Source organism: Aythya marila (genome assembly GCF_965140915.1).
Source record: "Aythya marila genome assembly, chromosome: 4".
Taxonomy (NCBI): Eukaryota; Metazoa; Chordata; class Aves; order Anseriformes; family Anatidae; genus Aythya; species Aythya marila.
In genome coordinates, this window is record NC_139045.1 from 47,225,925 (window position 1) to 47,250,158 (window position 24,234).

The 24,234-nt window shown below is 39.5% G+C and overlaps 1 protein-coding gene across 6 annotated transcripts in view; it reads left to right on the forward strand.

The window, feature by feature from the left end:
• The window catches only part of ANKRD17 (ankyrin repeat domain 17), an 85,375-nt gene that overhangs the window by 54,355 nt on the left and 6,786 nt on the right, over positions 1 to 24,234 (forward strand). For 3 of the 6 annotated variants that reach the window (XM_082758897.1, XM_082758899.1, XM_082758900.1), the window contains exons 15-29: positions 978 to 1,733; positions 8,723 to 8,871; positions 9,975 to 10,086; positions 10,269 to 10,414; positions 11,626 to 11,768; positions 12,456 to 12,669; positions 13,758 to 13,933; positions 14,765 to 14,927; positions 15,510 to 15,605; positions 16,751 to 16,867; positions 17,668 to 17,839; positions 18,656 to 19,103; positions 20,088 to 20,243; positions 20,473 to 20,622; positions 21,121 to 22,769. In XM_082758897.1, the coding sequence (XP_082615023.1) occupies positions 978 to 1,733; positions 8,723 to 8,871; positions 9,975 to 10,086; positions 10,269 to 10,414; positions 11,626 to 11,768; positions 12,456 to 12,669; positions 13,758 to 13,933; positions 14,765 to 14,927; positions 15,510 to 15,605; positions 16,751 to 16,867; positions 17,668 to 17,839; positions 18,656 to 19,103; positions 20,088 to 20,243; positions 20,473 to 20,622; positions 21,121 to 22,769 (4,647 nt within the window). The remainder of the gene's footprint in view (positions 1 to 977; positions 1,734 to 8,722; positions 8,872 to 9,974; positions 10,087 to 10,268; positions 10,415 to 11,625; positions 11,769 to 12,455; positions 12,670 to 13,757; positions 13,934 to 14,764; positions 14,928 to 15,509; positions 15,606 to 16,750; positions 16,868 to 17,667; positions 17,840 to 18,655; positions 19,104 to 20,087; positions 20,244 to 20,472; positions 20,623 to 21,120; positions 22,770 to 24,234) is intronic. The other 3 variants (XM_082758898.1, XM_082758901.1, XM_082758902.1) reach the window with 3 other exon arrangements.

Consider the following 24,234-nt stretch of genomic DNA (forward strand, 5'->3'; position numbering starts at 1 on the left):
AATAGCGCAAATACAGGCGTGCATGTCATAAAATTAATACTGTGTGTACACTTGTATTGTTCTGGAAATACAGCAAGGATTACTGGAAGAAACTGGGCACCGCCACTGGCTCAAATCCTGGGTTTTGATTTGTCTTTCACCCTTCAAAATTAACAGGTTGTTCCTTCTCCAACTGGTATGGCAGACCATGTCAGCTGTTTTACTGTGGACTTCTTCATAAAAGATGTATTGGATTAGTCCATCGCTCATTCTTACAGGAAGGCTGAATTATTTGCCTTGCCTGGGCAGAGCTGAGTTTTGACACATCCAAAGTCATGTCTGCTATGGATAAAATGTAGTGGCTAAACATACCCTGTTAGATCATGTTAAATATAAATGACTATCCTGGGTTCTAGCACTGTTTGTCAACTGAGCAAAGCTGGATACCTGTAGTGAAAGGATTCAGTGTTCCTAGAAAGTGTAGTACTTCCTAAAACGTACTAAACTACTCGCAAAACTGGTGGCCTGAGCAAAGTCACGTGTCCCTTGAGATGTTTTTGTATCGCTTTTGCTGTGCTTCAGGGCTGTAACGATACACTTATGCCTTAACACGATGCCAGTCGCAAAAGATCAAGTGAAGAGACAGCATATCCTACCCTTTTGTTTCCATTTATCTTGTAGCACCACTTGATAACAGCGGCTCTTGAGACAATCGCTCCATTTGGCGAAAGTATAACAATTGTTGGAGTAAATATTTCAACGTAGCCTAGGGGTTATTTGGAATGTATGCGCAATAATCTATACTGTTAATTTGCAATCTGACTGCTGTGTTAAAATTGATAGTGAAAGATACCGTTTCCTTTTGAGGGCCTTACAGTACACTGACCTTCTGTGGGTGCTGTGTCTTGGTGCATTTAGCATCCCAACAGTAGCTCTATAATGAGGATGCCATTCATATGCACTTCCATTGGTTCTGAGGGGGTTTCTTTTTCACACAGCTGCTTCTAAACAAAAGTCCAGCAGTCATTTGCCAGCAAACAACCAGGATGTACAGGGTTACATCACCAATCAGTCTCCAGAGAGCATTGTAGAAGAGGCTCAGGGCAAGTTGACAGAGCTGGAGCAGAGGATAAAAGAAGCCATAGAGAAGAATGCTCAGCTGCAGTCCTTGGAATTGGCACACGCTGACCAGCTCACCAAAGAGAAGATTGAGGAGCTGAACAAAACGAGAGAGGAACAGATCCAGAAGAAACAAAAGATTTTGGAGGAACTGCAGAAAGTGGAACGAGAGTTACAGCTGAAAACTCAGCAGCAGCTAAAAAAGCAATATCTAGAGGTAAAAGCGCAAAGAATTCAGCTCCAGCAGCAGCAGCAGCAACAGTCTTGCCAGCACCTGGGACTACTGACTCCTGTTGGGGTAGGAGAACAACTCTCAGAGGGAGACTATGCACGATTACAACAAGTGGACCCCATCTTGCTTAAAGATGATCCTCAGCAAGCTGCTGCGCAGACGGGTTTTGCACCAATTCAGCCTCTGGCGATGCCACAAGCTTTGCCTCTGGCAGCAGGTTCCTTACCTCCAGGGTCCATCGCAAATCTTACAGAACTGCAAGGTGTAATAGTTGGACAGCCAGTGTTGGGCCAAGCACAACTAGCAGGGCTGGGGCAAGGAATACTGACAGAAACACAGCAAGGGTTAATGGTAGCCAGCCCTGCTCAGACGCTCAATGACACGCTGGATGACATCATGGCAGGTGGGTTTATATTGTTACGAGCAGGTATAATATTTGCTTAACCAGTTGAGGGTATGTCAACTTCTTTGTGTGTGTGTGTGTTTGTGTATTCCCGCTAGCTCTGCAGCAGTACCTCTAGCCTACTGATAACCCTGTGTTGAGGTTTTCAGAGAATTAGTTTTAACTTTTCGATTTGCAGGGTTGCTTTTCCTTTTGTTGTGCTAACAGGTGCCTGTTTGTCAGGTTGGTATGTCAGAAGTAGCATTTGTACTTCTTTTCTGGTTTGGGGGGTGGATATACTAGAGATAAAAAGTTTTTCAGCCTGTCTGTAGCTCAGGAATAACATCACGATGGTGCTGTTTGTTAATACTTTTGGCTAGTTGACAGAGAGCTGACTTGAAGTGCTCAGAATAGGCTTTGAGCCTACATTATGCCTACAACTTGTAGCAAACCTTTAGGCTTGTCTTTTGAATGAGAGCTGCTGTAGATGGCCTTGAATAGTGAACCATTAGGAAACTTTTACTTCTGTTCAGAAGAAAAGGCAGTAATTCCATTAACTTTTTTTCAGTATATTCATGGAAATTGTTGGTTTGTCAATGAAAAAATCTAGCCTAACCAAGTTTTTCGAGTTGCTCTGGAGATTTTTGTCCATGTTATATCAGAGCTTTAAGGCCTTGAAAGGTAGCAACTAAAAATAATGAAACAGGCCTTAAGTACTTGGGAAGTGTGAGCTGCTAGCATTGCTTTCCTTTACATGTGCTTTAGTTGCATGTAGTCCCTTGTTAGTGTAATGGCTGAACTACTCATTCTGAGTACTTGTTTGAGTACAAGTTAACTATTCAGGAATGTTGGGAAAAAATCATGTTACTTGATTGAAATTTGTTAGGGGGTGCTCTTTGTGAAACTGATGAATGTTTATTTTTAAAAATGCTCTCTGTCTTAACAAATCTCCTTTATAAGGAGACAGTGTAAGACTAATGCAGCATGTTCAGATGTGAGCTGGCGAAAAGGCAGGTCTCCAAAAATATTCTAGCCCAAAGGTGCAGAGGTGTGGAGCATCTCTTGCATGTACTGCAGGAATTAGGGGAGTACAGTAATGGTGCACAGTGAATAGTCGATTTGGTAACTAGGAAATTCCAGGTGGTGATTGTTTGAAATTGGAACAAGGCTTCTAAAACTGTGGGATGAAAATTAGGCTTCTACTGAGTACTCTGATGTTTGGGCAAAGCCCCCTTAAAAATCACTGAAACTTACGGGAGACACAGATTCTATTCAGAAAATCTGGTGTTAGTTTAAGCCTAGACACAAGAGTTGGAAGCTGTCAGTGAGTACGCATCCAACAGGAGACATGAGACGGTAGATAAAGCTACTTACGTCGTGATAGTGTGCACTGATGCTGAAGGTCTCTCATGTGGATCTGCTGGGATATGTGCCAAAATCAGATACTCAATTCAAGAGAGAGAACGTGGTTTGTGGGTAGCTATGAAGTACGCACGCAATGCACTTTAAATATGACTTAAACCTTCAGTTAGAAGACACTTGCGATGTATTTAACTGCATGTAACATACTGAGGATCTGGGATTTTAGGTCGGCTGGCCCAAATCCAAGTGCTTGTGCATCCTTTTTGTGAAAGTCAGATACTTCCAATGAGTGAATGTATTTGTACTCTTTAGTCTCAGTACATGAGCACACACATGCAATTGGAAATGAGATCTAAATTGTGCTTTGGAAGGCCTTTGTGGGAAGTCTGTTATAGGCTGTACAAATGAAATTCCATCTCTATTTTTCTGCCAAGTGGTAATTTTCAAGAGAGCAGACAGACCTGACTATACAGCTCTGATGCCAAGTTTATTGCACGCTTCAGAACTTACTGTGGAATGGAAATGGGTTCAGTGTAACACAAAATGTTTAAGCACAGCAGCGAAATACTTCGGCAGTAGTTTTCGGTACTGCTTTAATGGGAACCCTCTAGATTATCCCGCATGGATACAAACCTCCTGTTCCTGAGGCAGTGACAGACACGTGAGGGTAGTTCCAGCACAGATGTGTGGCTTGCAGCACTAGGTGAGTTTCACCAGTTACAAAAACAATGCTACACCTTGGCTGAGTAAACTTTATATAGTATTCATCTGTGTTTTTATTGCAAGCTGAATTGTCCCATGTTAAGTACTTTTTAGAACAAGGTCACGTGTGCAAATGCTCTTATTAGTGAGAGGCTAGGGTAAGATAGCAACGTTCCTGGTCAAGTGCTGTTGCTAGATCAACTCTGGGATGATAAAGTATATTTCCTTGTTACTATAGTAGCTAATTGGTGTTACCAGAGCTCTGCAGAAGTTGTCTGGAGACACAATGGGAAAATGTACTGACTTGAGGGTTTTGAGGTGATTGTGGCTTTTTTGGTTTGTTTTGTTGTTCTTTTTAAAGTAATAGGGAAATTGAAAAAGTAGTAAATAATCTTGCAGTTGCAATGTAGGGTTCCTTTCTGATCCTGCTGGAATCAATGACAAGCAGAGGGCTTGCTCTTCAGCTTCGGATGCTGGATAAGGTGTTTGCTTGCTGAGAGGCTGGGTGAATTAGAAGCATGTTTTTGGCAGTGGAAAAGAGATTATAAAACTCTTAACTCAAAATACTGCATATGTTAAATGATGTGTGATTTAAACCATCTTCTGTTTTTAACACTAACCCTATGTTGAAGTAGATCACTGTTTCCAAAGGAGTATGTCTGGGAACAGCCTCACAAAGTATTTCTGGAATCTTGAAGTGCTTGATAGTTTAATTCCTGGAAGCTACCTTGTGAGCTGAGTCAGTGATAGTTTTAACTAGCTTAATTAATACATAAGAAGAGAATACACATTGACTGTTAGATCTTACTGGGAACTCAACACTGGAAAAAACTACAAGAGAAAGCCAGCATCACAGCAAAATAACGAAATTGAATCCTATCTGCAGTGCATGCAGGAGATCTGGAAAACTATAAGGATGGAAGCTTTTATGCTCTGGTGTGATTATGATCAGTTGTTGGCAATGGTTATGCTGTTCTTACAAATGGATGGTAGATGCATTTAGACCATTGTTCTAGGAGTGTTAAGAGACTTGTGTCTATTGCTAGGCAGCTGGTTTTGTACAGGGTTGAGCCTGTGGTAGCCTGCCTTTTAAGACTGGATCTTGACATGGAAGAATACTCAGGATGGGCTAGACTCTAACAAAAAATCACTGAATTAAAGAACACAACTGCAGTGTGGTTTTAGGGCTTCATCTGCAGAGATGTTTGTGTATAGAAGCAATACTATGTGTTTGTATTAGAATTCAGAACATTACTTGGGTCCTTGTAATTCAAGGCATGTTATGCATCTGAAGTGTTTGGTATTGATTTGTAAGCACGCTGGCAGGAACATAGCTTTTAATAACTTAAGGTACTAAAAAAGCAATGGCAGTATAAGATAGTGGGGGTAGATGAGAAGAAACTGAGGCTGTTGAGTTGCCTTAAAGCAAGTTGGAAGAAGCTACCATATCTAGTATTTTTTGTAACTTTATTTTATCAGTCCCTCATCTTGCCTCGTTGCAATGGTGGTGTGAAACAGCACTTTAATATGCTTACTGTTGAAGTTGTAAAGGAGATAAAGAATAAGCACATGAAAAGAATGCTGTGCCCACAATCAGACAACACTAGTATCAATCTTGATGGTTGACAAAGATAATAAGGAGTTTAGTTTCTGTAAGATATTGCACTTAGTGAAAATTGGAAGTATTCAAGGAAGGAACAAACTTGATGACCATAAAAAAAAATATACTCCTTTGTGAAATGTCGGGCTTATTTTTAAAGGCATGTCTTTTATTTTAGGGCATGTAGATCAGTGAGGAGAGGAAAAAAAAAAAAAACATTGTCTCAGCTGCTACATATCTTATGTTTGTTTTGAAGTTTTTTGAAATTTTTTGTTAACTTGACTGTTGTCTTTCCTCCACTTGGCTTACACACGCAGCGTGTAAGGAAATATTTCTGAATGGTGGGGCTGCTGGGCTTATGGGAGAAGGCAGCAGCTGTGATGTCCTTTTTTTATTTGAGCTAAGGAAAAGTTGAGATGTCCAGGGAGAAACCAGGATGAAGAGCAACAATGCTACTAATGGCAATAAGTAAAAAAAAAAAAAAAACAAAAAAAAAAAACCTGACTGCCCAGTATCTTAACAAATGCCAAGACTTCAGTTTGGGTAGTCAAGCGGTGCTTGGGGTGGTATAAGCTGACAATTAAACTTCTTGGAGTTTTACCTTGTATCATCGTGTTATTAAGATTGGTAGTTGGTCCTGTACCAAAGCAAGTGTATACTAAAATGCTTGAATTGTGAACTAGCTTTGAAGACATCGCTATCCCAGCCATACAGTTATGAGGGTCTAATGTTGGAAGTGCAGGATTTGTTAAGTATTGCAACTGGTCTACTAAAGCAGATGGAGGGGCAGAAGGGAAGTACGAAGCTTTAGCTGTCGATGTGTTTAGACTTATTTCAAGATAAAGTTAGTTGGTTACTCTTATTTCACTGCTCAAGACTAGTGTAAAAACCTTTTGGTTTATTGAGAACATCTAATATTTCTGTTTGGACACAGTCAAGGTTCTAGTTACTGCACTTGGCATGTAGATTAAAAGTAAGAACTCTGCATAGGTGGTATTTAAAGAAAAATAATCCCAGTTGTTAGCCATAAAAAATAATACTTCAGTGAAATGTACTTCAGGGATATGAAATGTTTATATATCTGTGAGTTATTTCTGAAGCACACTTGAGATATATTTAATGTGAGAACTGTAAGCCACCATGCATATTGATGGTCTTTTCTGCTAGCATTCATAAAAACATTTGCATATGGATTGTACAATAAAGGTTTTCTTCTCTGGGGAACGAGGTTTTGGCTTTTAAACACCTCTTTCCCCCTGCCCTCTCCTTCCAGTGCAACACAGTTGGTATAAGAGGCTTTACCTGAATTGATTTGCCCAACTAGCTTGATTTTTTTCTTATTTTTTTAAAAAATGCTAATAGTTTTAGTAGTGGCTCCTGTAATGCAGTGCGTAACACAGCGCGTACTCCCCAGCCCCTATATTGGGGTTCTAGTGGTAATCCTTAACAGCTGTAGAAATCCCTTGTGCTACTGTAGCGGGGTTCACATTTTTCATGGGTTCATTTTACCATCTTTTTCTGGTCCCTTGGGACCAGATCTGAGAGTAAAGAACTGTGTTTTTTTTTCATTCCATTACTGTTTTAAGCTGATAGAGCTTTCTCTTAGATCTTGGAGAAAGGCAAATTTATTCTTTTTTTTCCTCCACAATTGCTCATTATGGCCATGTGTGTAAATATGAGAACAAGAGTTCAAACATTGTTATTTTCTATGAAACAAATGGGCTACTGTGTTATTAATGAGGTTATATCTCTTTACAACAAGCATAAGAAAACAGATGAGTTTAAAGTAGGCTCTCTGCTGAATAATATTAGATGAGACTTGAGTTAGCTCTGTACAATACGAAGTTCCTGTATGCCACAGTTTTTGACTTTACATAAGTCAACTTTGGCTCGGCATCTGCATTTTTCTTTTAATCCATACCTAGTTTGATTTTTTTTCTCATAAGATGAGAACAAAAGGTGATCTGATAGGAACATCAACGGAGGTTGGGTCTTGTTTTAGTCTTAAATATAAGGTTAGGCATGTTTCTTATGCCATAAGTAAGTTTTTTGTTTTTGTTTTTTGTTTCCTTTCAGTGGCATTTGTTAGCTTTTTTGCTGGGATTTGTTATAGGAAGTCCAGAAATCAAATTAGTAATGGATTCAAAACACAGCTGCCTTGCAGAGAAGGGAGTTGGCATGATAGGCATGTTATGGTAAAATTTTTGTGACATCTGTTGAAAATGTTTATCCCTTCTAACTAATTTTTAGAGCAAGTAGCCATGGGTGGTAATCTGGAATGCAGCTGATTACTAAACCTATTTGAAAAATAAATGTGATCCCAAAAGTTGGGGATAAAGCAAAGGGGCATTACGGAATACTGAAATAAGGTTACTCAGTGTTGTGTGTTCAATCAGAGTGGACAATGTGTAAACCATATTTCTTTCATTTTTGCAGTTAAAGGTCCTTTTGTGAGCTTGAGAGGAGAATAGTATAGCACTTCTTCACTTTCTCCTTTTGCTGATCATACCTGATAAAGACTTGTAAAAATAGGGGAGAAAAATCATGAAGAGAAAGCACTGAATTCCTTTAAGGAAAACTGGATTTTTTTTCCCCCAAAGGCTGTTTTAGTATCAAGTTACCTCGGTACTTGCAATCGTTATATGTATGAAATGAATTTCAGGGAAGTGTGGCGGTTGGTGCTATTTTGTGTCATGTCGATATACTGTCATCAACTGTAAAATGGTATTACCTTTTGCTTGTCCTAACCTCTTTGACCAAAGTCTCTGCAAAATGGCTGTTAAGAAGCTTCTACTTCACTAGTTTCAACAAGTTCTGCCATGTGAGCATCCTGGTGCTAGCTCTGCTGCTTTTTTTGTGATGTTTGGGGAAGGTGGTGGGTGTGGGGGAGGTAGTTGCACTTCTACGTGGGAATCCTTAAGCTGTTTTAAGGGGAAAAAAAAAAAGCATAGATAACCATTGATTTGACTTGTTTCACAGTTCAGCTTTTAAAGGTATGTAACTCCTGGTCCAAATAATGAATGACTTGTAGGAAAGATTTTTGATATATATATTTAAAAAAAAAAAGTATATCTATTCTGTAGTGGGCATCTAGAAAACATGACAATCTGATACTTATGTATTTCTTTGGTGATCTGATATAGTTAACCTTTTTTCTAATTGATAAATTCAAAGATTTGAGGGCTCAAAGATTGGGATAAACATGTAGAAAATATGCATTTGTGAATAGTAAAGTATTTGGGGAGTTACGTTGGTGGGAGTTTGGTCCCACTGGCTACTTACGGTCATATTAAAAATGCAAGGTAAAATTTTTGCCTTTACTAAGTGTAATTATTCTGTTCAACAGCAGTGAGTGGAAGAGCATCTGCAATGTCAAACACTCCTACCCACAGCATTGCAACTTCTGTCTCCCAGCCTCAGACGCCAACTCCAAGTCCTATCATTTCTCCTTCAGCCATGCTACCAATCTACCCTGCTATAGATATTGATGCCCAGGTAAGCCTGCCATTGGCACTGCAGCATAGATGTGTAGCTGTTTTGCCTCTGTATCCTGAATAATTCATATATAGTAAACAGCGCTGTTGTATAATGAATTGGGTTCTAGAGACTTGATTAGCTGCTTTTGGAAAGCCAGTATAACTCTCTGGAGAGTTGCAACCCACTTTCCTCAGTGCTGTAGCTGAACAAAAGGCAAAGTCATTGAATGATCAAACACTTCGTATTTCTTTTTCTTCTAAATACTTTTGGGGCGTGATTTCTGAAGACAAAAACAAGATTTACAACTTGTACACTGCTTTTCCCAGTTGTGCTTTAAGTTGGTGGCCAGTGATCACTAAGCTTGACAGAAGCATAAAAGTATTGAAAGAAACAATCATTTTTGTACTTGTTTTAGCAAGAGGATATGAGCGTTCTCCTTTCTAATTATAGAGAAGGTATATTTATAGAAGATAACTTTAAAAGCTACTACTTTATGTTGAATTGCAGCTAGCTGGCCATCCAAAAAAAAATGCGCATAGTACCTTGCATATATATTTGCGTGGTTTTAGACTGTACGTAACATGGTTAAGATGTTACGGCTGAGATACAGGCAGGGTGAATAAGATGGAGGGTGGATTGTTGTGGATTGCAACGAGAGATTATTGTGGTTTAGCGAGAGAAGTCTCTGGGAAACCAGTTCTAGCTAGTTTAGCCACTCATGGCAATGGGCCTGGTTTCTGCAGGAGACTGCTGCTCCTGCCATAACCTGATGTGCCTCCTTGGTAGACAACAATGCTTATCAGTACTGGGCTTGGTTATCTTGGGTCATAATAGTGTAAGTCAAAACTAAAACTATGCTCTCACTGATGAAATTTGTTTTTAAGCAATCTCAGTTCTTGTCAGGTGTTCATAAATCTCCCAACAGAGTTGACTTGAGTAGCGGAATCCTGTTACGAAATTGAACACAAAAGTAAACTGAGGTACTTGATCAGTAGATGGGCCTTAAGGTTACAAAAAGTTTTTGTTGTAGATACAGTCATATTTTGGCTATTAGGCCTTATAACAGAGTTTGTACCCTAAAAGGAATTATTTATCTTGTATATGATGTCTGTTTCTTTTAGACTGAGAGTAATCATGACACCGCATTAACACTTGCTTGTGCCGGTGGCCATGAAGAACTAGTGCAAACACTGCTAGAGAGAGGAGCCAATATTGAACACAGGGACAAGAAAGGTAAGTATTTTGCTATGGCAGTACAGACCAATTCTAGTCTTCCAGTGTACCCCAGTAAATAAATACACAATACATGTAGTCTTTATGCGAAGCTTTTAGGCTTGCTTTTTTAATGGTTTAACATATGTCACTTAACCTGAAGTTACGAATGCATATTCTTCAAACATCCTTTTTCATTCTAGGATTTACTCCACTTATTTTGGCTGCCACAGCAGGCCATGTGGGTGTTGTTGAAATTTTACTTGATAATGGAGCTGATATTGAAGCCCAGTCGGAGAGAACCAAGGACACTCCCTTGTCTTTGGCTTGTTCGGGAGGGAGACAAGAGGTGATGTAAAACTTAAGTCTTCAAAAGCAGGTTGTAGATAATGTTTTGTGTCAGTATACCCAAGTATTTTTCCAGCATATCTGTAGTAATTTAATTCACCGTGCTGTCAGGATGGTGTTTCTTAAAAAAAAAAAAAAAAAAAAAAAAAAGATGTGAAGAGCTTAACATTTTTCAAGTTGTGTATTGCAATATGTGTGATAAATTTATTTTTCTATTTTAATAAGTTGGACCAGAGCTCTGAACAGACCTTATAACTAGGGGCTAGTTATAGGGCTTTTACTAGCTTAATTAGATGTGAATAGGAAAGTAAATGGGATGAATGTTCCTGTTGAGAAGCTAGAGCTAGGCATGAATGGGCTTCGTATAGGAGCCAAAGGAATATGCTAGTTGATTCTGCACAGGACATAGGCTATCAGTGTACTGTAGATCTCTACAGTTAAAAATGATGATAATACCAAATCATTTTTCAAAGGATTGATCGGAAGTAAATGTAAGGGAAGTCTTTTTAATGTTATCAGAAATACTGTGTTCTGTGACATCAGAAGAAAATTAGAACACGTGATCAGAAACAAATAACTTTTTTGTTTTGTTTTGTTTACAAATTTCAAGTGTGTGTTTCTGTTAATGCTTCTGTTTGGGTTGCAAAGGCCCCAAAGAAAGCTATAGAACCTGATGCAGAATACTGTGGTTTTGCTAGATAATTACTTCCTTAGACAAAATGTTACTAAAAGTTGCTAGCTCTTTAGGCTCTTTATTGCCATTCAGAAGATGTCAATTACCTGATTTCAAGTCACAGTTTTGTAATGAAAAAGCTTTTGGCTTCAGCTCTGTAGGACCAATCAAAACACATTTTATGCTTGCAGGATGAAAGTGGAACGAGTGATACATTGGAATGTATCACAAGTGAGGCATTGGAATGGGCTGCCTAGGGAAGTGGTTGAGTCACCATCCCTGGATGTCTTTAAAAGACGTTTAGATGTAGAGAGCTTAGTGATGTGGTCTAGTGGAGGACTTGTTGGTGTTAGGTCAGAGATTGGACTAGGTGATCTTGGAGGTCTCTTCCAACCTAGATGATTTTGTGATTCTGTGAAAAATGCTTTCTCTCTGGGAGATGTCAACAGTATATTTAGGTTTTGAAAAGCCGTGGATAGATTTGTGTCAGATTTGCAAGTTTGAGAGAAAACAAGATGTTATTTTTCAAAACACTGCAGGTGGTGGAGTTGCTGCTAGCTCGAGGGGCAAACAAAGAACACAGGAATGTCTCCGATTACACACCTTTAAGCCTCGCTGCTTCTGGTGGCTATGTGAACATTATCAAGATTCTGCTAAATGCTGGGGCAGAAATCAATTCCAGGCAAGTTTCCTTTTCACTGCTTCTTCATGGTCTTTACCCTTCCCCAAAGGCTTTCTTGATAACTAAGTAGAACAAATTACTGTTTATTACATGAAAGCAAGCAATGTATTATCTTACCTGTATTAGGCTTCAGGTAGGAAGGAACGGTTTTGATTGTGATTTTTCTAATGCTTGCTTAACTTCCATCTCCCTCTTCTGTATTTTGATAACTTCTGTCCTATATCATATTTTATCAATTGTCCTTTATTCAAGATAGAAATATTTCTTCTTGCTCTGGTTTGCCTTCCGGTTTGAAATTACCTCTGGGTTAAATAAGAGCAGGTTTTTGTTTCTGATGCCTACTTTAAGGAAAGATTGTCTATGTGTGTTTGCATTTATGTAATGCTTCTTGCATCCATTGAATGGGAGAAAATAGCTCAGCCATGCACTGTACAAGTCAAAACATTAAAGCAAAAGTTAAGCTCGTGATAAGAGAGACCTTGGAATTTACAGCAATTAAAATGCAACATACCTGTTATCATTTAAATGGAAGTATTTGTCCAAAGCTGCTATCAAGAACCTTTTGTTATTTCAGTAGTAGTTGCTTTGTAGACTTTCAGTCTTGGTTAAGTACTCTGTTTTCACTCTTTTTGTTCAAGTCATTTCAGATATGTGATTGATTCAAGTTTTTTTTCTCTCCTCTTTCAGAACTGGTAGCAAATTGGGCATTTCTCCCTTAATGTTGGCAGCCATGAATGGGCACACTGCTGCTGTGAAGTTATTACTGGACATGGGCTCTGATATAAATGCCCAGATAGAGACCAATAGAAATACAGCACTGACTCTAGCTTGTTTCCAAGGGAGAACTGAAGTGGTTAGCCTGCTACTTGATAGAAAAGCTAATGTGGAACACAGAGCTAAGGTAAGAACCAAATACATCTCCAGAAAGATATGCTTGAAAGTCTTGACTTCACTGTGATCATCTGATGACTTCCTTGCCTTTTATGCATGCCCCTTGGAAGTGAACAGAACTGGCCAAGTCCACATCAGCTATAGCTCAATTCAGTATTTCTGACACTGACAAAAAGACAATGTAACAATAATGGCTGTATTTGAAGACCTACTATTTCCATGCAGCTCAGTGAAAGAGAAGCAGTTCTGAAGTCTTACTTCATCTTCAGGTGCTTACAAGCAGAAGACAAGTAATCCATTAACCTGATAAAAAAGAATTTAATTCAAAAAGCCAAGATTCTTGATCCAGGTTGTTGTGCTCATGGTCTAGTCTGTCTAGTTGCTTCTATCCATGGCGGTAACAGAATTGAAATGGAAATTTGCATTTCTGTGAGTCTGTCTGTTGATCCCAGCTTTTGAAATTGCAGGGAAGACTGTTTAGTAGAAAAATTACTAGAATACTGAAAACTAAATTAAAATGAGTGGAAGAAAAAAAAAACACACAGACGTGCCATAGATGTGGCATCCTGTTCTCCTTTTCCCCTGTTTGTAGTTATTGCCAAGGAGAAGCTCAGAGGGAGCTGTTCAGTGCTTTCTTATGGTAGGTATCCTTGCTAAAGTAATGTGCCCTTGACCTGGCCAGGCATTTTCTGGATGTTGCTATGTAGGATCTCTTAATGAAGGTAGGAAATGGGGTTTGCATCATCTGTACAACATCATGTGTGGTACTTTGCTGATCCTCAGCTGTATCAGATTGGTTGTGTTGGTTCTGAGATAACGTGACAGCAGCAGGTTTTGAGTGTCTGTCAACGTTGTGTAGCAGTGGAAGGACACTGTGCACTGTGTCTTTCCTCCCAAGTGCTGCTCAGTGAAAGCTCTTCTCAGTGCAGCTGAAGAGGATTGCTCCTACAAAACACTTGGCCAGGTAACAATTAGAGGCTCTACAGCAGAACTTGAGATGTGCTTCTGGAAGTAGAAATTAGTCCTTGCTCTTAGGTGAACGTACCATCCACTTCCTTCAAACTCATTGCTTGTTTTTTTTCTGCTTGCTTGTCATAGACTGGTCTCACACCATTAATGGAAGCAGCTTCTGGTGGATATGCAGAAGTGGGCAGAGTTCTGCTGGACAAAGGTGCAGATGTAAATGCTCCTCCAGTACCTTCCTCAAGAGATACAGCTTTAACCATTGCAGCAGACAAAGGGCACTACAAATTCTGTGAGCTTCTTATTAGCAGGTACTGTGTCCCTTCCAACCCCTGGAATTCTGTGATTCTGTATTTGAAAGTGTGCTGCTTAAAGATGATCCTGAATGTACTCTTCTCTAACATGTATGTTCCAATATACGCTGTAGTAAGAAATAGGAAAGGTTTTGTCTGTTGACCACTAGTAGCTACATAATTTTATTTAGCGAGAGAGATCAAGGAAAGTTCTGTTTAGTGTTCGAGTTCTTGTGTTTGCCTGAGCAGACTAAGCTTTTTTTTTTTTTTTTTTTGTTTCCCTGACTTGTAAATGTCAGAAATAAACAGTTTCTTGTGAAGTTCACATTTATGGTCTGTGTACACCTGACACCTCCATTTTAGATAGCAGTGTAAAATTGGTAAAAAGCACAAGATGTGCACATTATTATTTTCTTTTTGAGATTGATCACAAAGCATATTCAGAGTCATTGTTGCTTGAACAACTTTTGGTTATGACACTTTCCAAGAAGCGGCACCAGCTGTTGGCTTGCACTTGCAACATCAGAAGTTGTTCTAAGTTTTTGAGGAATTGAGTATACTAATGGATGGGAGTTAATGAGGTAATTAGCAAATCTTTTGACAGCTGACAAACAGTAAGATTCAGAGTATTAAAATGATTTTTAGGCCAACTGTAGGTTCTTAACAGCATCAGAGAAACTAAAGATATAATTTCAGAAGCTGAAGCACTGTGGATGCATGTTTCCTGTTCAAGTGGGTATCAAATTAGCCTAATGTTCTTAGGTGTTGCATGTATTTTTTGCAAGTCCAGTTGATGTAAGTAACTAAAATTTGATTCACAGTTTTGATTGAACACGTTTGTTTTTGCAGAGGAGCTCACATAGATGTCCGTAACAAGAAAGGGAATACTCCACTGTGGCTGGCAGCAAATGGAGGGCATCTAGATGTTGTCCAACTGCTAGTTCAAGCTGGAGCAGATGTGGATGCTGCTGATAACAGGAAAATAACTCCTCTTATGGCAGCCTTTCGAAAGGTAGAATGCGAAATTAAGCTTTGGTCTTGGTTAATATTGTCTTGATCATTCGTACATGGTGAGAATAAACAGAACATAACTGACAAACTGTGTTTTTAAAAATGTGAAGTCATTTTAATATTTAGCATTGAATGTTCAAAAACAGGTATGTATGTTACCTGTATAGTGTCTGTGTTAAATTCTAGTAGAAGTTTGCTTGATGGGCATCATACAGTCTGGTTCTCTTGGGTCAGAGAGGAGAAAATGGACAGCAATGTATTTGTGTGAAGAGGTGGAATATGAGATAGAACTAGAAAAATCACTTATAAAAATTGGTTTGGATTCTTACGCAAGAGAGGATGAGCACTTTACAAACTAACTTTGATTTAGTCCAACTTGACTTGAGATGATTCTTTCCACATGAGTGTAGTTCAAGTGCTGTAGTAGATTCTTACAGTCATTTCCAATTTAGAGCTGTAGGTTGCCAGAGCCAGGCATTTGAAAACTACCAAAAATAGAATACAGAAGTATATGAAATTACAGTTGTACCAAGATCAACTTGAGAACAGATTCTTTAATTACTTGTCCATTTCTTTTTTTTAGGGTCATGTAAAAGTGGTGCGCTACCTAGTAAAAGAAGTAAACCAGTTTCCATCAGATTCGGAATGTATGAGGTACATAGCAACGATTACTGATAAGGTAAGATTGTAAGAAAAAAAATATTTCAGAAGGAACAGTACTGTTACTCAGCTTTAGAGTAGATATTTTGAATACTTTTTAGCTTGGCACACCAAATTTCAGCCAAATGATAAGTTCCTTTGAAAAATGTTCAGGGGAAAATGCATGGAAAAAATGGGAGCACGCAGCCACTGTAACTTAGTAAACCTTTGTGGTGTGAATGGAGTAGTAAGTGCAGTGTTGTTTAATGTTCATGTTTATTTTCGAGTGTTCTCCATGTCCTTTCCTCAGACTGCTCTGAATTCCTCCTGTTGAGTATGTTTCAATTGAATTTATGATGACTTTTTCAGTGAGGTAGAGCTAATTAACTTCTGCCAAGAGAGTGAGCTTAAGTATGAAGCTTCATGCTTACATTAAAGCTTGTGCAAGAAGGAAAATTGAAACCATACTTCACAGTAAAGCTTTTTTTTTTTTTTTTTTTTAAACAGCTTATTAGGAGGCCCTTCAGCCTACATGACCAGGGCGAAGAAGTATTTTGTAAATAAGAAATAGAAATAAGGAGAGCAACTGGTAGAGAAATGTGGCCATAATATTTCTTTATGGGGCTCAATTTACGTTATGAGCATGTTGAGGGTGAAGAAGGGCAGATGTTTAAATTGATATGTGTTTTATTGCCAGTAGCAGTGACCAATGGTCATTTGCATGATGCTGGCTACCCTATGCATTTAAACCTATTTACTGCCATCCAACTAATATACGTTAGTGAGTAGTACTGTAATACAGAAATATTTCCCAAGGGATGGGGGATAGGGTTGGAGAAGGCTACTTTTTCACCCTTTTAACAATTTGCAGTTGGCATTATGGTCTTATTCTGGAATGGAAGGAAAATCAATTCCATCTCTATAATGGTGCTATGTCACTACTCATTCAAAAAATCAATGAATGAATCGTTTGCAGCTTATTTACCTACGAGAGGTTAACTTAGTATTAAACATGGATGTTTGTGATAGTACTGTAGTGGCATAATGCAAAACTTTCCTCCCTTAAAATTCTCATGTGCAAGTAATGAAGCAGTCAGTAAATCACTAGTGTAAGCTTGAGAGTGTATATTCAAACACGTCGTTTTATTTCTTCAAATAGAAGGTTCTTGGACTTTATCATTTTAGGAGATGCTGAAGAAGTGCCACCTGTGTATGGAATCAATTGTTCAAGCCAAAGATAGACAGGCTGCTGAAGCCAACAAAAATGCAAGCATTCTTTTAGAAGAGCTGGATTTGGAAAAGGCAAGTTAAGAGTTTGGAGTTGTCAATATTTATTTGATTAAAATTCCAGTTTCACCTTCCTTCAAGATCCGAAGATCTGTGAAAGTCTGTACTGAGTTATAGGAGTGTTTGTAATCATTGTAGTTGGAGTGTCTAGAGATGAACATAGTTATTAAGGTTATCTTTGTACTTTACTTCCTGACTCTGATACATTGGATCAGGAGACTGATAACGCAATTTCCTCTGCAGTACTGTACCAAAAAAGGATTTTTAAGTAGAATATTTTTCAGACACATTATAAGTAAGCATTTTCCAGTGACATTAGTATGGATTTTAGGTCTAAAACCTGTTTTGTCTTTAATAAAGCAAAATAGACTAATCATGTTCTTGGAAGCCATCGTACTGTAGCAAAAATGTTACAGAAAAATCTAAGTAAAAGTGTAGTGTCAAATGAGTGCACATTTTGTACCCAAGCTAGCTGAAGACATTTCATGTTCTAATATTTAAAAGGGACGTGTGTTTGGACTGTACTGCTGAGATGCACAAGGTTTTGTAAAGAATCCTGAAAAATCATTTTAGGTAACTTGCTTATTTTGTGCAGTGTTCTCTATTTCTACACTAACCTTCTGTTAACGTGAGTGAACAATCTGTTTGGAAGATGTAAATGTGTAGAAATATATATAGATCATGTAATTGAGCTTTGGCTTCATAAATGTGTTAGCTTAAAACACAAGTTCAGCTTCTTGGTAAATAAAAAGCATCTACATTTCTTGAAATGCATGGTCCATCCTGTAATGCTGTTCAATGTGCTTGACTTGTAGCTGCGGGAAGAAAGCAGAAGATTGGCTCTGGCTGCCAAAAGAGAGAAAAGAAAGGAGAAAAGGAGGAAGAAAAAAGAAGAACAAAGAAGAAAGCTAGAAGAAATAGAAGCAAAAAACAAAGAGAATTTTGAACTTCAAGCTGCTCAGGAGAAAGAGAAGCTAAAAGCTGAAGGTGATGTAAACCATTTGCCTTGTTTGTGAAACATGCATCTGATTCTATTTCCAGTATTTCATTGGCTTTTCTTGTCAAAACTTGAATATGGTCTTTATGACCTGCTGAGCTTTGCATTTGTTTACATTGTGTTTACATTTTCTGTGAAACCCATAGATGAGCGTGATGACTTCTCCAGTGTCTTGGTGTGGCTAGAGACTGCTGATAGAAGCTTCAGTGAGAGTTGCTGGTTAAGTTTACCACAGGGAAGACTTGAGCGTGTTTCTTCTTCCAGGTCCCGATACTTGAAACTTGTCCAAATAACTCCTTTGCTCACAAACTGAATGATAATTTGGGTCAGGTGGAAAAAAAAAAAGCAACATTAAATTCCAAATGTGTGCCATTTCTTTATCCATTCAAATACCAGCTCTTTTCTGTCCCAAGCTTCATCTCATACGTTGTGCTGAGAAATGGTCTTCACTGATAGTTCCATGACTGTGGTAGGCTAAAAGAAAAAGGAGTACTTGACAACTTTGTTTCTGTGGTTTCATGTTGGTTTGTACTGTAATTGCTTCTGTTACTGTCTTCCATGTCTGATTTTAGTTTCACATTTGTTGCAAGATAAGAAATATTAGATGAGTTACCATAAACGGGAGAGGCTCCATGGTATGACATGTATACTAGTTTTACAGATGTTTGCTTAGTTAGTGGTTCTGCTTATTTCTTTTAAGGTTGCTAATGAGTCATTAGACATGACAAGTGTGATTTGGAACACAAAACCACACAGGCTTTTCTCAAGCCAGCTGAATTAGTGATGGTTTTTTATTCTTCCATCAGATGATCCAGAGGTCCCAATGGAACCTCCTAGTGCTACCACTACAACCACCATAGGTATATCTGCAACTTGGACGACTTTAGCGGGTTCTCATGGGAAAAGGAATAATACCATCACCACAACAAGCTCCAAAAGGAAAAACAGGAAAAACAAAGTAGCCCCTGATAACGTTCAGATCATATTTGATGACCAGCTCCCAATTTCCTATGGCCAACCAGAAAAAGTGAATGGTGAATCTAAGAGCAGCAGTACTAGCGAAAGTGGTGATAGTGACAACATGAGGATTTCCAGCTGTAGTGATGAAAGCAGCAATAGCAACAGCAGCCACAAAAGTGACAATCATTCTTCCACAGCTGTTACTAACACACAAAGCAACAAAAAGCAACCATCGGTCCTTGTCACTTGCCCAAAGGATGAGAGGAAAGCAGTTACTGGCAAATCATCTATCAAGTAAGTTGCTGTGACAATGTATGCCTATTTAAAGTGGTTGTTGCCTGACATTTGCAAGTTGCATGCTTAACTCTGCAGACGTGGCATATTTAAATTATTTGTTAGGAAGTGAACAAGGCCCTGTGTCTTTGCTGTAGTGCGTGAGGAGTATAATAACTTTTGCAGTTTGACTATAAACTGAGTAGTAGGCTCTGAAGGGGGAGTCATGATTGTGGATATGAAACTTAGAGAACTGTTAGGTTACTGGGAGATGCAAGCATCTCAGTTGAAGCCACCTCCTCTTAATGCAATGCTTTTTGTGCTATGTGGTAGCTGCTTGGTTTTTTTTGCTGTCTTCCTCTTCCAGGCTTGCCTAAGGCTACTCTGGCTTTAATGTAAAGGTTTGAGCTGGAGACAGTCTAGAAGTACTTTCCTGCCTTTTGAGGAACTGTACTGTATCAGTGTAATTAAGAGCTTTGCAGAGACCTCTGTGCTAGCTCTAGAACCCAAACCCATTTGGATACACTCAAGTTGAACTGCTGGTGAGCAGTACTTGTTCTAAAATGCAAAGTATCATTTCAGCCACTGTATGGTACTTTCAGAACCCAAGGTCTCAACACTGAGATAACTTGGTATTTCACGAACTGTGGTGTTTTGTTGAAAGGTGTTGAGCAGTAGGAATGTATTCCTTGGAAATTCCAGTTCCTGGGATACAACTATCATTTAAGTCTGCATAAGCAATGTTGTAACTTTGTAGTGGGTGCTGACACCACATAAATGCTTTACAAAAAGCAAGTAAATCCTTGAGCTCTTTCTAGGGGACGGGGGGTGATGGTAACCTACTTTTAACCCAGTGTTGTTATTAACCTGGGTTGTGCACTCTAATTTTTGTGTGTTCCTTGTGCTGAAAGAGAAGTTTTGGTGGGCTGGAGATTGAGCCAAAAGGAAGTCATTCTTGTTGTCTTTGTGACCCTGCGTATTGAGAGAATTTCCTTTCTTTTAAAGGTTGTCTGAAGTTATCAGCGAAGTGACAAGTAATTCCTTGTCTACTTGCACAAAATCTGGTCCTTCTCCCCTTTCTTCTCCAAATGGAAAGCTAACCATCGCTAGCCCTAAACGTGGTCAGAAAAGGGAAGAAGGGTGGAAGGAAGTTGTAAGAAGGTAAGCAAAACCTTCCCCTAATTTTATCTCACATATGTCCCTTTTCAGATCATTTTAATTAGAGATCATTTTAATTAGTGTAGACCTCTCTGGGGCTAGTGAATGCAGTTCTTCCTAGAACAAGTTTTTGCTATGTAGGTTTAATCTTCATAATGTCCTTGCAGCTAATCTGCCCATTTCTTCATGCCATCGAAGTGTTTCCTAGCTAATGTTGTTTCTTCTTCTATAGATCCAAGAAGGTTTCTGTTCCATCAACTGTCATATCCAGAGTCATTGGCAGAGGAGGATGCAACATCAATGCTATACGTGAGTGCACAGGAGCACACATAGATATTGACAAACAGAAGGACAAAACTGGAGATAGAATAATAACAATAAGGTAAGCAGGCCGCTCCATCTGTTCGTTCCTGTGAGGATTTTCTCTTGGCAGAACATGCTTCTGTATAGAAAAATTGAAAGGTTTGACTTGATTGTCCCTTGGAAAAAACAGACGCTGCTTTAGGCTAGTGGAGACAAATGGTGTGAAGGGAAACAGAGATGAACTATGGGTCTTCTAACTTTGCCTTTGTGCAAAAGAAACCTTTGAAGATGAGGTGGAGAAGGCGGATATGTACTTGTTCTGGGCATGTCTAAATATGTAGGCATACTTAGACAAATAAACTTTCTAATGAGGCAGTTTTTTTTTTTTTTTTGATTAGAGTACTCAACTTGAGCTTCTTAAATAACAGTCAGTAGCAAGAAAATGCCAGCCTCACTCCTGAGAGGGTTTTTTTGCTGTTAGCATGACAGAAGACAGGCTGGATACTGTGCTTGAGGTACTTTAATGTGTGTAAATGTTTTATGTGCGCTTTCGTTTTCCCCTCCTCTTGTTCTTTAGGGGTGGCACAGAATCAACGAGACAGGCCACGCAGTTGATTAATGCCTTGATTAAGGACCCAGATAAAGAAATCGATGAACTTATTCCAAAGAACCGCTTGAAAAGTTCTGCTGCGAACTCCAAAATAGGGTCATCAACACCTGCCACCACTACAGCTGCTAACAGTTCTCTCGTGGGGATCAAAGTGACCACCGTAGCTGCTTCATCAACATCTCAGACTGCCTCTGCGCTCACCGTGCCTGCAATTTCTTCAGCATCCAATCACAAAACCATTAAGAATCCAGTGAATAACGTGCGGCCTGGTTTCCAAGTCTCTCTTCCATTAGCATATCCTCCTCCGCAGTTTGCACATGCTTTACTCGCTGCTCAGACTTTCCAGCAAATCCGTCCACCTCGGTTGCCCATGACCCACTTTGGAGGTACTTTCCCACCAGCTCAGTCCACGTGGGGGCCGTTTCCCGTTAGGCCACTGAGCCCCGCAAGAGCTACCAACTCACCTAAGCCTCACATGGTGCCTCGCCATAACAGCCAGAACAGCAGCGGTTCTCAGGTGAATTCGGCAAGTTCTTTGACAACTAGTCCAACAGCTACAACAAGTTCAGTGGCTTCTACTGTGCCTGGTTCTTCTGCAAACGGCAGTCCAAGTTCACCTTCAGTCAGAAGGCAGCTTTTTGTCACAGTTGTGAAGACGTCAAATGCCACGACAACCACGGTGACAACCACAGCGAGTAACACCAGCACAGCGGCTACGAATGCCACATATCCAATTCCTACTGCCAAAGAACACTACCCTGCATCTTCCCCGTCATCCCCTTCTCCTCCTGCACAGCCGGCAGGCGTTTCTAGAAGCAGTCCTTCAGACTGTGCAGCGACCTCTCCGAATAAAGGTGCACCTTCATCTGATCAGGAAGTGGGTAGTCCGCCAGCAGTAGAAGCGAGCAGCTCGACCAGCAGTAGGCAGCCCAGTACAGGTTCTGGGAGTACTTCTGTGCACCCTGTTCATCAACAGCCTCCGGGAACTCCTCTGCAAGAGGCAAGACCCCCTCTTCAGCAACCTCAGGTTCCTGCACCAGATCCTCGAATGGTTGTGCCTCCCAATTTAGCGGCAACGAGCTCATCTGCTCCTGTGGCAGGTCCAACAAATGCCCCGATGACCTATCCCATGTCTCAGACATCAATGGGGTCTTCTCAGCCTGCAGCTAAGATGGAAACCCCTGCCATCAGACCGCCTGTCCATGGAACTGGTGGTGTCCATAAGAATCCAGCTCCTGTGCAAAATTCTTCTGTTGCAGTCCTCAATGTTAATCACATTAAAAGGCCCCACAGCGTTCCTTCTTCAGTGCAGCTTCCTTCTACCTTAAGTACACAAAGTGCTTCTCAGAATTCAGCCCATCCAGCAAACAAGTCCATGGGTAACAATTTCAGTGCTACTTTACCATTTGGGCCCTTCAGTACGTTGTTCGAAAACAGTCCGACGTCTGCTCATGCCTTCTGGGGTGGTTCTGTCGTTTCATCTCAGACAACGCCAGAGTCTATGCTGTCAGGAAAGTCTTCATTTTTGCCAAATTCAGATCCTTTACATCAGTCTGATACTTCCAAAGCCCCAGGTTTTAGGCCACCATTACAGAGGCCAGCTCCAAGTCCCTCAGGTAAGTCTGTGTTTTGTGTTTGTATCTTCATAATGTATTCTTCTAATAACTGCTGCGTGTTTTCATTTTAAAGACTTAATACTTTCTGCCTCGGCTTTTGTGGTCATTTGTGGTAAATCACTGTCTGCCCTGCAATGAAAGCATGCTCTAATACAGTTTATTGTTCTTGTTTCTGTAGGCATAGCTGAGTTCATCTTCCTTTTAAGTGCCACCTGTCAAATCCCATAACTATTTAGGAGCTGATGAGCTTGATAAAAGTCGAGCTGTATTCTTTGCCGTTCCACTCTACTCTTCTGCAATAGCTGAGATAATAAAACACTTTTCTGTTGTTTCCACCTTCTTTCTGTGCCACCAGCTAATAACTATTCTGGTTTGTGATAACCTTCTGCTTGTTCTTAGATTACAGAAACATTTACGCCCTCTTTAAAGTGTTAGGCTGATTAAAATATAAATAAATCCCTGTTTTAATGTGGGCTTAGAGAGAAGGTGTATTCTCTTAAATACTAAATTCAATTTAAAAAAATAATATTTTCATGGACTTGCTGACTTCTGTAGCAAGATTTTTAGCCTTCTGCACAAATAGAAGCCAAGGAGTTGTCACAGAATTTGTTCTGAAGCTCCCAGAAAGTACACACACAGTTCATACCATCTGTGCTTGTTTTAGTAGGATCTTTGAGTTGGTAGTGTAGCTTCGCTTATCAACTGAGAAATTTAACAGCTAGTTTTCCATGCTCTGTAAATATAATAATGTTGAGGAGCTCTTGAGGAAACTACCCATGAATTTTGGGCAACTTAGTATCTTTTTTTTTTTTATTTGTTTGGACTTTTGCACATGCATATGCTATATATCACTTGAATATGCCCATCAGGTTTCTGAGTAAAATCAGTGCTCTGACCATGGTAATACCACGATCTCAACAGTTTGGAAACCTGTAGGAGCAGTAGGTGAGGTTGGAAATGTCCGTAGAGTCAGGGAGTGTCACATCAGTTTATAGGAGATAACCTGAAGAACTTGATGGAAAAGGTTGGATTTTCATAAGGGGTGGTGCAGAGGAGGCAGCTGCTGTGCTATTTTATTCTTCTGCCTGTTTGTGGTGAAATAATTTTTTCCAACTATGACTACAAATAATAAACTTAAAAAATTGCTTTGAGTAGGAAAATGATCCAACTGTCACAGCAGTTGGACATAAAGCTTTTTTGTTCACTGGGTCATAAAATTCCTGTTTGTTTTTACATTTCTTCATTGAGAATATTAAGAGGATAGTATTGCTTATAGTTTGGACACCTCAGCTAAGGTGAGTTGCTCTTGTAGAATTGGTGCCACTGGGTCTTAATAAGATGCCTTTTTATTAAGCAAATGAAAATGGATCTCTGGATTGGAAAAACAATCACTTCAGTGTTGGTCAAGGTGTATATATAGAAATTGTTTTCCAGTAAAATGAAATGTGTATGGGAAAAAGTCGTC